A 13,886-nucleotide genomic window follows, 5' to 3' on the forward strand; every position below is an offset into this window, starting at 1 on the left:
ATTACGGTAATATTTGACGTCTCTTTATATTTAAACAAGAAGACCAAAGCATCTGATAAAGGTTTGGAAGTGCAACAGATTGACAGGGTTTCTTTCTTTTCAGCTCACAGCTACATCTTGCTGTGGCAACACATATCTACAGTTTACTAAAATCTGGTCACTGTTAAAGAAGAGAAATCATAATTTAACAAAGCTGGCATGGTCATTTTTCTCTATGCATGTATTTTCAGAGAAGCCATTTTTTAAATATATTTAACTCTTTCATTATGTCCAAAATGATGGCCTCTATTTCCATAAAACATTTATAGAAAACATCTTTAAAAACAACTTTAAAAAATTGCTTCTGGATGTTTGTAAAAGGTGTGGAATCTGATGGGGAAGAGAGAAAGACTGCAACGGCATCATAATAGACACAAGAGGGGGGATAAAAGGGGAACCTATCAAACACTTGAGCATGCAGAAGCCATGGGGAGAACCTGAAGATTCCATGCACAACATTTTTGCTTAACTATTATTGGAAAGTCTTAGTGAAACATATGGCAGGTCCACGATATCAACATGAAAATGATAGTTTGTTTGAGAGGCATTGTCAAAGGAAAGGGAAGGGAGGTGCTTGCGTTTTATAAGAATGAATACGCTTCAGAAAGATATGCAAGAGAGAAATATTCAAGAAACTGGTAAAGATAAAAAGGAAGACAGCAACAAAGTTGGTGTGATGGGAAAGATCTGTTAGAAATTTCCTACAACTCTCTGCAAGGTGGAAGAAAGGTGTTTCTAAGCAAAAAGTAAAAGCAACCAGGTGAGCAAACTTGGTGATTACTAAGAAATTTTTATTATAAGATAACATATTTTGGAAGAACAATAGGAAAGGACACAGAAATTCGTTGCAATGTTCTGAAAAAGGTTTCTTGTTTCAGAGAGTGAAGAGAGTTAACTAGACAGGGAGTCTGGACAAACAGCAGGGTGCAGAGCTACTTTAGTTCTGATTTTGACTTCTTATTAAAACTGGAAAGTTATTTGGCTTGAAAGAAAACAGGAAGTGGTAGAACTCACTATTCTAAGATAAGGAAAAAGTGAAATCAGAGGAATAACTATGAGAAAAAGAAGACTTCAATAACCCAAGGAATTGGTAGACAGGATAGTCTTGGGGAGGTAACACGAGGGTGAAAGGAGTTTGGGAAATCCAGCAATCATTGAAACTGACTATGTCAAAGGCACACCAGGAACCTCTTTTTTTCCTAGCAATTTATCAAATGTGTGTGTGTGTGTGTGTGTGTGTGCATGGTTTTCAGGTTGGACTATGTAGACAAGTACAGCAAATAAGACCGCAAGGTACAGCAGCTCCTGAAAATAGTTAACCACATTCTATTTTCCCCCCGAAATCTGAATCATCTTTTGTTCTGTGCAGACTATATCAATGATGCTGCGAATGCGTAATTTCTAACAAAAACAAGGAAATATATATGTGGCAAATTACAAAAAGCTCTACCAAATGCTTGCAGTTTGGCAGGGAGAGTTGTGCACTGCCAGACAGAACCTTTGATCTTGCACTAAGACATGAACTGATCTTCCCCAATAGCTTGATTTGTATTAGTTTATCTATCAGCAGATCAGAGACAGGTGCTGGAAGCTGGGTGAGCCAAGATTGGGTGATGAGTAACCAAGAGGCATAGCAATCTTGAGGAAAAGGAAGAGCAGTGGTCAATAGCCACACTGAGGGCAGGAAGGCAGGGAAGTTCAAACTGCAAGGTGGGCATCTGCGCTGATGAATGAGCACGGATGGAAAGAAGTAAAGCAGCAACTGGTTAGAAGGGGTAAAGAAAGAAAACTGGAAACCTAAGGCAAATACCTTACTGAGGGACACAGAACAGCAAGCTGTAGGATCCTCTTAAGCAACTTCTTTAAGCAATTTCTGACAGGCAGCCCATTCATTAGGCTTTTAGGTTGCTCCCCCCCACACTAATCAAAAAGTTGTTAAGCAAATGTTTGCCAGCCATCTGTATTGCTACTGAATCCTGATAGCTCCTGGGTGACCAGGTGTAGGCATCATCCTTGCACTATTCAACCACAGCTGAATTGGACTTTGTAGCTGTTTAATTGATTTTTCTGGGCAACAGAGGCATGACTGAAGCTTACAGGCAGATAAGCTTCAGTGCAGCCATTTAGGCATAAACAGCAATGAAGCTGCAACACAGCTGACTTCATCAATATCCAGACCAGCCAACGCGGGTGACTTATGCACAGGCATAGGTGTCAGCAGTGACACACGGGCACACTTGCCACTGCTACTGAAGGAGAGTTTATGGAGCAACTTCCTTACATCCAGATCCCACAGAAGCCTCAAAGCTAGTAGGATACTCGTGTTCACCTGATCAAGACTTCAGTTTCATTGCTCAGCTAGGAAAACCTGTTTTAAAGCCAAAAGGCTGGAGTTAAGTCATACATCTCTTCTACTTGTACAAATGCTTCACAATCATTGGTCTGGCCACTGGATACTTAAGAGTTGCTTTGGGATGCAGGGTAAGTCTCCCATCAGGAACATTGCTGTTGAGCGTGCACTAAGAACCCTAGGCTGGAGAAATCAAGGCTACTAAGGTAAGAAAGGAAGCAAAGAGGATGAGCACATGCTGGATGGATAGCTGTCTGGCTGTATGCCAGCCATACTTCCTATTCCTTGGGAGAACAGAAGGCCCCAGCACAGTGGTACAATCTCTCTTAATGAATCTTTTATTTTTAGTCCATTATGAGAACATTAAAAATTCACACAGGTAATAACAACAAAAGACCCAACAACTCTAACTCCATTAGTGATCTAGTATGTCTCTGGTGAGAGCCATCTAGAAAATCTATCCTTCCAAATAATTTCTTTCTGAAACTACTTTCTAGTGCTTTTTCCTGCACTGGAAGTCTATTCAAATCTGTTAGCTGGGAATTGGTCACCTGGCTGATTCCCAACATGAGCACCAAGATGGCTTATATAAGAGGACCAGGCACTCTTCCAGGCCTCTTAAAGGTCAATAAACCCTTAGAGAGGTTGCTTTTCTCCTTGTCCAACCACCCTAATCTACTTAGGACACTGCAACACTGCCTCTTCTTTTATTCTTTTTTCCAAGAACAAAGGTTCTTCACAGTTTTTAGGATCCAGGGTTATAAACCTCCCCACTTCCTTGGAAGGTCCTACACAAGGTCCCATTTTAGCTGTCCTCCCAGCGATCACAATTTTCCTTTAGCTTTGGGAAATTTTATCTCCATGGTACAGTACCCTACACTCGGTTCTTTGGAAAGGGTGGGCTTTTTAAGACTTCAAGTTCTTCGGAATAGCTTTGTCTCATGTTATGGAGTGTGTAGTGCCTAGCTTCATTATTGATTAAGGTGTACAAATACCAAAGCCATAAACACAAAAATTAATGAGTGCTGTGGTTTCTGCAACAACATCTGTGAAATGTAACTTTAACCATAGCAGAAATGGGTAATTGCAGTAGACTGTTTGTTCTGCTCCTGCAGTTCTTGGGATAATCTGCTTCAGACAAAAATGCAGATAACTCGTACATCTTTGAGGGCTATATCTACCTCCAAAGGCCTAAATCTTACCTCCAAAACATCGTAGTTGCAGTTTGGGTGATACTCAATGTCGAATTCCTGGATGGTGAGTTGAATGCTGCTACCGGGTGCTGTGCGAATGTACCAGATGCATTCCCTATTGCTCGGGTACCTGTTGGGGTAGCCAGGGCTGTTAAATGATCCAGAAGGGCCAGAGAGTTCTCCTCCACAACCTGACAACACAGGAAAGCAGCCTGTCAGCAAGAGGCTCTGGAAAACCTCCCCGACAACCATAGAACACAGACAGGCATCAGCACCTACATTGTGCACAAATGCGTACACTGTGTACAATGGGTTTGAGGGTCCTCTCTGTCAGAGGGAACGAAGGTCTTGCAGGGAGGAGAGACCCAGAAACTGCAGGCTGGAGCTGCTGGCACTGCCCATGCAATAAGCACTTCACCCCCTGCTTTGTCAGGCTTCTCACTGAACCTCAGAATCTGCTTTGACAGCTGAAGAAACTGAGGCACAGAGTGAATAGTTGACATTTTCACATGGGCCTCTAACTTGGTTTGACTGGTTCTAGAAAACTGAATCAGATCCATCCTCAGCTGCTCCTGACCTCAGCTAATACAAAATTAAGCTGTGATGGGGAGGGTTTCCTATTGTTGTAAAAATGCCATTTTCCATTGCTTTACAAATCATAAAATTAAAAAGACAATACAATTTCCCTCAGCCCACTGAACATGACTACAGGCTGCCAAGTCACAGTGGACGAACTGGCCTTCTGACATTTCATGGGTTTAATATTATTACATGACAGCTCTGTTTCAGCTGTGGCTTTGGGGAGTACAAGTCTCTGGGGCTGAAGCTGTTCTACCCCTCACCTCTGCACCATTTAATTCATCAGCTTTGGCTGCAGCTCTCTCTTCCAAAACAAAAGTGTACCATCTTGATTATAAGTGCTACAGAGCCATAGCTAGGAGCAGAAAAAAGATGGGCTCAGGCTGCAGTTTCACCATTGCTTTATGCAGGTATAAGTGGCAACTGCTGCCCTCGCTTCCTTTGGTTGGGTTCCCAGCGAGATCCTCTCCCTGGTCCATCCTCTGGGTGCTGGTGTCAGCGGGAACTGTGCACCAGTGAGGGTGCTCCTCCAGCCCTTCCTGGTGTCAGGGTAGACTCAGGTCGGCTACGTTCATCGTGAAACCACACCTTTAGAGAAGTAAGTGGGGTGGCTGTTTACCTGTCACGTGCAGAAAGCAAGGGAATTATCTGTCTGATCTGATTTTATGTGTGTGTCTCCCTGTCTTGCAGCAGCAGCATTTTCTCTCTCTGAGCATTACAAGCCCTCAAGTGCTTCATTCAGGCTCTAGCTAATCTTTTGCTAACGTAGCTTTTGTGGGGTCACTCAGGTCACCCTTATAATGAAAGCCCACACTCCATCAAGCTCTTTGGATTAATCTCCAAAAGGAAGATTATGTCACATAGCAAAAAAGCCTCAAAATATTTAATTAAGCCACCTAATCAAGCTCTTTGGATTCATCTCCAAAGGGAAGATTTTGCCACATCACAAAAAAGCCTCAAAATAGTTATAATAATAATAAAGCCACCTAACAACCAACAAGCTATGTATTTCCAGAAGCAAATATTGCAATATGTCAGAAAAGCGATAGCATCTTTACCAAAACTGTTATTTATAGGAAATATTTTATAACATTAAAAAAACCTACCCCTCTGACCTGCTCAACCAATCCACACAGATGTGTGAAACCCTCCTAAACTGTACTAAATCTATGCATAATTTGCAACTGGAATCAGGTATCTTAGGCCATTGCTCTCCTTAATGCATTTCTTTCTTCATCAATTTGTAAATTAAGATCTTCAATTAAATGTAAATACTTTCCTCAATGCCTTCTCTGAAAAAATCATGGTGGCTAAAAGGCAGCTGCTAAACACCAACAGCATTTGCCGTCATCTCTACCATGGGGTCTTTCAGCTCCCCACTGAAAACTTGAATTGTGCTCTCCCACCGTTGGCTCTGATGCCTTACAGGGCTGTGAAATACAAATCTGTGAAAGGAAATAGTAGCAGGTCTGAAAGGGAGCAAGGCAATAAGAAGCTGTTCTAAACTAAAAAAGAGTCATCTAAAAGCAGACATGAGGAAGATGTCTCCAGCCATGCCAGCTCTGTGACATGCATCTCTGACTCCATCACCCTGTACTCATGGGAAAACTGCCACAAAAACATGAAAATTCCCACAGTTGGACAATAGTTAGCTATAACCCTAGAAATCCTTTCCATGGCTGAGCTTGACCTCACAGGTGAACTGCCACAGTCTCAGTCCTGTTCTCCCCTTTCCCCAGGGATCACCTCCACCTTGCAGCGCATGATGCTCCATAACCATAAGGTTTGCCTGGCAGACACAGGGTATGTTATCAAGTTACAGACGTCTCAGTCGGTAGTAAAAGCAGCCTTTAAGTGTATTTGAAGCCAATCCTGCCTTCAATCCCTCCAGAGAGATAAGCACAATGGAAAAAGGTGCTGCACTTGCTTCCTCAGCGCCTGCCAGCACCGGTGGATACCTGTTAACCCGCGTAACGTTTGCTATCCAGGAACCTTTCAGCAGAGACACAGAGAAAAAGAAGGTTTCAGTGTAACCCACCACCACATTTTTTTCCCTGTACTCCCACCAGAAGATGGTCAAATTTTTCTTAAAAGAAAACAGGTTGTTGGGTTTTTTTTCAATTGGAAAAAAAAAAGGGGGGAGGGGGAGACCTACAGCTGAGTTTGCAGTGTGAGTTATTCTATTTCTTTTTCCTCTGCAGCAGGAATGACATGGCCACTGAGGGCAGATTTCGGGAGGGGAAAGATTTCTCAACAAACAGACTTACATGGCCCGGCTCCTGAGGGGGTGGGATGGGGAGGCAGGGGAGTTTCGGCAGTCGAGAACAAAGCCAACTGCTATTTATCTCAGCCTGAAGAAAGCTGGGAACATTTTAAAACTAAACAGGCAGTTATGACTCAGCTTCTCCTACCAAGAGTTTCCTGATAGCCACAAAGACATGTTTTTTATTTAAACCCAAAATGGCTCAGAGGAGTGGAAAGCTTGTGTGCTGCTCTTTGAGACACAGACCTTTCTCTCTCTGCAGCCCTTGCAGGTAGTATTCAAACTACTCATGCTTTCTCTCAAGAGTGGTTTATATTTTCTCTGAGCTCAACTGATATTTCCTGGATGAGGTATGTGAAGCACATAAATATCAAACTATTGTTAATGCGCCATTTATTTTCTTCCAACTGCAAAATGTTCCCAGAAACACAGTATTTTTAAAAGAAGCAATTCTTTTCAAGTGCTCCAGTAAAACGGAGGTAAAGTTTAGAATGTAATTTCCAAAAATAGTAGCTTGCCTAATTTATTAAGATACTGAAATCGGAAAAGCTTAAATGATGAAGTAATCAGCTCAGCTAATTAAACTTCTTCCATCTCTGGCTTTACCCAAACCTTCTCACAATGTTTACAATTGTCTGCAAACATCAGATTAGATTTTGCTTCTATTCAAATATTCTTTTTTTGCTGTCTTTTGCAACACAGGGAAAAAAATTTGTTCTTTAGGGGCAACTAAAAATGAGGAAGCAGATCATACAAATTGCTGCATGACGTCAGGTCCCACTGAAACAACAGTGAATCTGAGACGGCTCTGTACCTAGTGAAACACCTTTAGAAGTTTTCCACAGCGCAGAAGTACGTGGTCTTGCTGTATCGGGGCAGCTTCCCAGACAGCTGCAGTGTGGAAAAGTTTCCCGTGGCTGAACTGCGTATGGCGTATGCTCAGTTTGAGCAGACCTCCTTGAAGTTGTTTTAGAAACTTCAACTTTACAGCTAAACTGAGAAAAAAGGGGCGGGCAGGGATATTGCTTCAGTAGTGTAAAGGTCTTGGAGTTCCCTTGAAAAGTGCTTAAAAAAACTACCTAATGTAGTGTTAGTTGCTAGGAAATCAGGCAACAAATAGAAAGCTCAGGAAACATATTTGGTGGCTTTGCTTTCCTCTGGTTAAAATCTTAGTAGTCACTGAAGATTGTACAAGGGATGATTTATAGACGTCTTTCCGTATTACTGCCTGTCTGGCTAGCAGATGGTGTTCATTAACTGAAGAAGAATCTCTACTCTCATAAATAATTACAGATGAACACTGAAGTAGTAATCTGTGGAAACCTCAGGATTTTTGCAAGGTTTTCAGATTTATTCAGGGGTATGTTTTATCCACACACTAGAAACTACCTTCCATACAGCTTAAAGTGAATTGGCACTGTTCATGTAAAATCAGAGTTAGGGAAATGAAAGGATTCACGGTTGTTCCATTTGTTGTGCTCGTACTGAAACATTTTGGTCAACGTTAACTGACTGTAGCTGTAAGGAGCATGTTGCAAGAACATTTGCCTTTACACCACTAATAGTGCATGAAGCATAACTTGGATTTGATTCTGAAATTTTTTGTTCTCTGGTGTAGATTTAGTTCAGAGAATAAGCTCCCCCAAAGCAGTGGGGTAATTTTTGTGATGAGGGGTTACACAGGAGAGTAAAAATTAAAGTGAGAAACGTTTTTCCCCCTTCTGACTTTGTTAACCCCTTCTACAGCTTTGATTATTATTGTTTCATCAGCCTCTTGAATTCTGGTCATTTTCCTCAGTGGATTCCAGTCAGATACCAGTAAGATGGATATTAAATGAAAAAAAGACTACTGGGACCCAGACACCTAAACCCAAATGCAGGTATTCAAGCAGGAGTTGAATCCTCTGAGAACTTGACTGGTCACAGCTCCCTTATCAGCTGCAGAGGTTCAGTGTTTGAAAAAAAAAGATCAGGACATTTTTTAGCTCTCAGACACTGATCAAACTGTTCAGCCGCAAGCACTTTAAGAAAATTTTGGCCTTTATTCTTAGATATTAGCTTATAGTTTTTTTCAGCTTGCTGAGGAAACAGAAATTAGTTCACCTTCACCTCTCGTAGAGAAAATGTCCATGTTTTTCAATAGTCAGACTGCAATTCAAAAAGCCAACTCTGAAGACACGCTACACCCCCAACTCCTAACAACTGCTCAGGACTTCAAAAGTTCCAGCCCTGTGCACTTCAGATGTAATGTGACAAAAAGACAGTGAAAACAAACGGTCATTTTTGAAAACTGAATTCATGGTGACTTGTCCAAGGCTGCACAAGAAATCAGCAGCAGAGTGAGGCTTCAGGCTTAGGAAATCCTTTGTCCCAGCTCCCTGAATGACCTGCGGTGCTATATTCTCTCCAGCAATCCTAATGGATGCCTAGCATTTATCAGCAATGAATGATTTCTCCATCTTAAAGTAATATCCACTTCCATTATGCACCTCTGAAGGACTAAGAAACTTTTTTCACTTTTTTTCTGGCATACATGCTTAAAAAAACAGTCTTTGGTAATTGTACAGCTTGTAACATTTTTCATCTTCTGAAAATATGGACCCAGAATAATGAAAACCTCTCTGCTCGTGAACCAAGTGTGCTTTCTGCACTCCCTGCCCATCAATCATGGCTCCCCAGGGAAATCCAACAGAAAGAAGATGATGGTGAAGGAGAACAGCAATGCTTTGGGGCAACATTATTCTTTTCGCAGCAGTGTGCTTTGCTTCTTTTTTAAAGGGGAAATTAATATGTGTCACAGAATACCAGGCACAATTCTGACTATGCTGAGAGGAGCAAACTGAATTTGTAAGCTGTATTCCCAATCATGCAGCCTAACGACTAAGCTTCCATTGAAATGCAGAGATGTATATTTAAAACTGCCAACTCCTGCATGCACATTGCTTAATAAGGTAAGTGACAGGTCTAGGAAATATGTGTCTTCTCAGATAGTGACAGTTGTCACTAGTGTAATTTTGCACTGAGAGACCTTTGGCCTTTTGGTCTCCTGATATTTTTTTTCTTTTTTTTAAGAAGCACTTCAATTGGCATGCCATCTTTGCAACATCCAGGCTGTTACCAAGAGTTTGTTCTTTCTTAAAGGGCCACTATATTATCAAAAATATCTTTGTCTGTAGTAAACTTCCTAATAAACAATAGAAGTGCAATGAGCACCTTGCAGGCTCAAGCTTTCCTCTGGTAAATAAGACTTTTGAGGCCCTGGCTGCAGAAGAAAACATTAGTGATTTAACCAAATCAAATTTAAATCTAGACTAATCAATGAAAGCCCCTTAGGTGGACACTGTTATTGCAGAACCAAAACCACTTTTAAATTGTATTCTTTGCACTATTGCTTTCTATCCAAGTTAAAATGATATAAGACACTTTTAAGCAGAAATAACAGCATTCTCCCAAGATGAGTTATCAAAACTTTTTCTGGGAAAGCCTGAAGACTGGGTTTTCACTGGGAAATTTATACACAGCTCAGCAACAGAGCAGATCAGGTGCAAATGTTTCGATTCAAAACACTTCAGATTGTGCCCTGTGTGGCAGCCGGGGCTCCACGTGTCAGTTATCAATGAGGTGAGCTTTTGGCTGCTTCTGGTCGTCTCGTAACTTCTAGCAAAGCTTCCACAAAGAATGTCTGAAGTGAATTGTATCAGATACATGGTGGCAAATCTAAGCACAGCTCTCTTTTTATCACCAAAGTGAATGTCCTTGACAAATATCTCAAAGATGCTCCACAACTGCCAGTTAAGGTGAAGATGTATAGCCTGAGAAATAGTTCACAGGAGTTTGAACTCTAGAGTGCACACAGTTGTCAGTTGAGCAGAAGTAAAATCACTTCTCTCAGCAATATATATAGCTTGTTATTTTCGTGTCAGGTGAGATGTTAACAGACCCAGGCTTGGATTCCCTTAGAGATCTGCTCAGGGAAGAGGGGACTTGAATGCTTCACTCAGAAATACCCAGCTCAAAGCCTGCATCTCCTGCTGAGTTCCCCTATACTAGGGGAATTCCTCAGCTGAGCTCTTTTTGTGCATTTAAAAGACTTTCAGAAGGGCAAAGCGAATATGGGACACCAACCACAGCAACAGGTCTAATTTTATCCAGCCTAGGGCAACGGTATATACCCACAAAATGTAACCACCACGAGTAGGAGGGACACCCATATTTGTGCGTGACAAATCGAGAAAAAAAAGGAAGTGCTTGCAAAATACAGAAGAAAGACGGCTGTGGTCAGCTGGGGAGGAATTTGCACTCATGTTACAGGCAGGCAGGAGCTGCAGCTGTGAGGCGCAGAGCCAGCAGTGACATTCCCCAGGAGCCAGCCTTATCTGCACCCACAGACCCTGCTCTGCCGCTCGGACACAGCCCCACATTAGCAATACAGACGCCATGGGGTGTTAGGCTGAAGTCTAGTGTCCAGGAGCTAACAGAGGGGCAGCGCTGACTGACAGAGAAGCACATGCGTCAGTGCTGAAAGGAGTGCAGGGGTGGGAGAGAGTCAGAGAGTCCAGGAAATGTTGGGGGCGGGGGGGAAAGGGGAGGGAAGGTGCAAGAGTGCTTGCCAAGCAGGCAGATTTCGGAAATCTTTCAGAGCTTTAGAAAAGCAAGTTAACCCAGAACCGTGGCTACTGTATGGAGCTGATGTCATCTGGCTCCATGCATAAAAGCCTCCACTTTTTCTTCTTTTATGCAGCCCCGGGATGACATCACCTCGAAGCACAAAAACCTACCTTTGTGCTGTAGCACTTCCCCTGCTGGCTCCTGCCACACATCTCACTCTTCCCGCATATGCCCCTCTTTTGCCCAGAAATGCTCCCTGACCTCCGCTGAATGCAAAACACCACTGTGTATTTGGAGAGAGCCCTTTGGGAACCCGTGAACGCCGGCAGTTTGCGGCGGTGCGGAGGAGCTCCTATTCAAACAGTGTGTAGCAAGCTGTACACCTCAGCAACCCACAGTAGGGCCTCCGCAGCCGATTTCAGCTGCTTCACAATGCTGTCAAAGCTGAATGGTGTGAACTGATTACACAGACATGGCAACTGTGGCTATTTAATTATTTTCAAGGTCGGATCCTCTTTGACAGGATGTACAATGGCATACTATTTAATCTTGTTACAGTGCAATATTGCCATTAATAAGCAGAGTGAAAAAGTTGCATTTGTAGCCTTAATTCAGAAGGAACTGCAGGCATAGTTCTCAGTTGTACAGTCATTAACAGATCTGTTTATAGCTGGCATGCATGCTTGCCTATTTAATGAGGCCTGTGACAGTCTTCGTGACATGCAAGCACAAGAGAAAAAACACCCGAAGCACATCTTGGCCAATGTTATTTCACACAGAGAAAGGAGGGAGAGAGGAGGGGGGTTGGAAGTGAATACACTGCCCAAGAAAGCAAGGACCACAAAAACAACTAGAGAAAAGTTTGCACAGAAAACAGAGGTCTACAGGAATTGTGGGCAAAATGAGGGTTGAGTGTCTCCCTTTAGAAAGCCCAAGGCACCCACGGTTCCCCTGTAACTGAGTACATCTCCTTTTCAGCACAGAAATTCTGCAGATGCCCCTCATCACTGTGCCAAAGGAAACTACTCCTGCAGGTGAAAGGATATTTTGTGAACAGTGCTCAGCTAGCCTGTGAACTTTTTAGGTGTGTGTGTGCGTGGACATATCCACTGGAAAAGTCTTTGAGGAATTATGAGGAAATGTGATGTACTCAGAGCTATAATGAGTTATTTCTATTTAGCTCTAGCTGCGACATAACCTGGGACTCCACTATAAGTTCAGAGAAGAAGGAAACATACTTTCCCAGAGAAAATCTGGTTAGCTTACCATTAACATGCCACAGCATCTGGAACCCACTTCTAGCATTCAGTCCATCAGAGTGAAACACCACATGGAGGCTGGTTCCCGTGGTGTTCCCTGCCAGGGGAAGAGACTGTCCACAGAAGGTGCCTATCAAGTTGGACTGTGCATCAGGCCCATCATAGAGCTGAAAAGAAACAAAAAATATCCCAGTGAATAAAAAGCAGGTCCCTGATTCTGAAGGTTTTGTAAAGGATGTCAAAGAAAAAGTTGTAAGACTTCTCACACTGGCCACCTTTCCACAGCAAAATGAGCTATGGGAAGCATGGTGAGATTTGGAGGAAATGATGACCAAATGTAACTGCAATATGTCTTTAAACCTGGCTGCACATTGTGTACAGAAGGAAGGTTTTACTGTTTCTGTTTTGGTGTGTATTGGGAGTTGCTGGGGAAGAAGATAAAAGGCAAACAGCAATGAACTGAAATAGAAAGAAAAAGAGGATGTCATGGGTCCAATTTGACCATGCATCTAACACATGATAATTGCCTCCAAACCCCTTGGTGATAACTCAGATTGCATCTTCATTTCTTTAGGACCACACTTAGGTGATTTCGGACTGACCAAACTTGTGTTAGAGAAAACAAAGCAGTCAGCATCATGAGAGGCTCCCAAAGTTGTGAGAACAAACTGAAAACAAAGCAAAGTGAATCCTCAAAAACTATAAGGCAAACTTCTCATGTTTTTATTTATTGGCCTATCTTATGACAGTGTCCTGATTTGGAGGAGTGGCCTGTATCATGATTTCTGAATTTTTGTACTTAGAATTGATCTCATATTTTGTGCGACAGTATTTGGACAGTCAAGGTGTTGACAGATGTAGCCAGCCTGAAAATCTTTCTATTCCCTAACACGGATGAGAAAGCTACCATCCCACTCTTAAAGCATCACCACTCTAAAAAAAGGAACAAATAAAATGATAAGGAAATATTGCTGGATTATAAATCTTGAAGTCCGAAGTTAGTCATATATTCATATTTAAATGAGAACACTAAATACATATTTTGACTGGGTAATAGTGGATGCTCAGAGCTTTTGAATCTCCTTACATTAGTTGTCTCTGAACAGGTTTAAAGGGTGTTTCAAATCCTAGTTTTGTGACTTGTTTCAAATGCAGTAAATCACACTGAATATGCATCTATGCTCTTCATAAAATATCCCAATACTCAGTATCTTTTTTTTTTTTTTTTGGGGGGGGGGAGAGATGTATGATTTTTGCGTACCTGGTAAAAATCAGACATTTTAGCTAAACTGCATTTGACTTACAATATCAGATTGCCGGATATTGTAGGTTTGCTTTATTATTTCTACTTTTGTTACTATGATTCTCAAAGTTTAGAAAAACAGCAACCCTCATGCTTTTTTATCACTTTGCCCCAGGTCATCTGATCTGCTGCCTCACAGAGCGTATCTTTCTAACACAATCCAGCAAACTTCTGGCACAGAAACCCTGTCTGAACATTGTGAATTTTTGGCATGTTCACTTTCAGAATCTCAACAGAAACTTTTCTCTGTTCTAAAGCCATCACCAAAAATTCTCTCCATGCAAAGAATCAA

At 42.0% G+C, this 13,886-nt stretch overlaps 1 protein-coding gene across 1 annotated transcript in view; it reads right to left on the reverse strand.

Moving 5' to 3' along the window:
* CUBN (cubilin) overlaps nt 1-13,886 on the reverse strand; it is a 155,490-nt gene that overhangs the window by 77,517 nt on the left and 64,087 nt on the right. Inside the window, exons 29-30 of the mRNA XM_013941561.2 lie at nt 12,299-12,458; nt 3,592-3,773 (exon numbers count right to left, since the gene is read on the reverse strand). Of these exons, the coding sequence (XP_013797015.2) occupies nt 3,592-3,773; nt 12,299-12,458 (342 nt within the window). The remainder of the gene's footprint in view (nt 1-3,591; nt 3,774-12,298; nt 12,459-13,886) is intronic.

Source organism: Apteryx mantelli, chromosome 2 (genome assembly GCF_036417845.1).
Source record: "Apteryx mantelli isolate bAptMan1 chromosome 2, bAptMan1.hap1, whole genome shotgun sequence".
Taxonomy (NCBI): Eukaryota; Metazoa; Chordata; class Aves; order Apterygiformes; family Apterygidae; genus Apteryx; species Apteryx mantelli.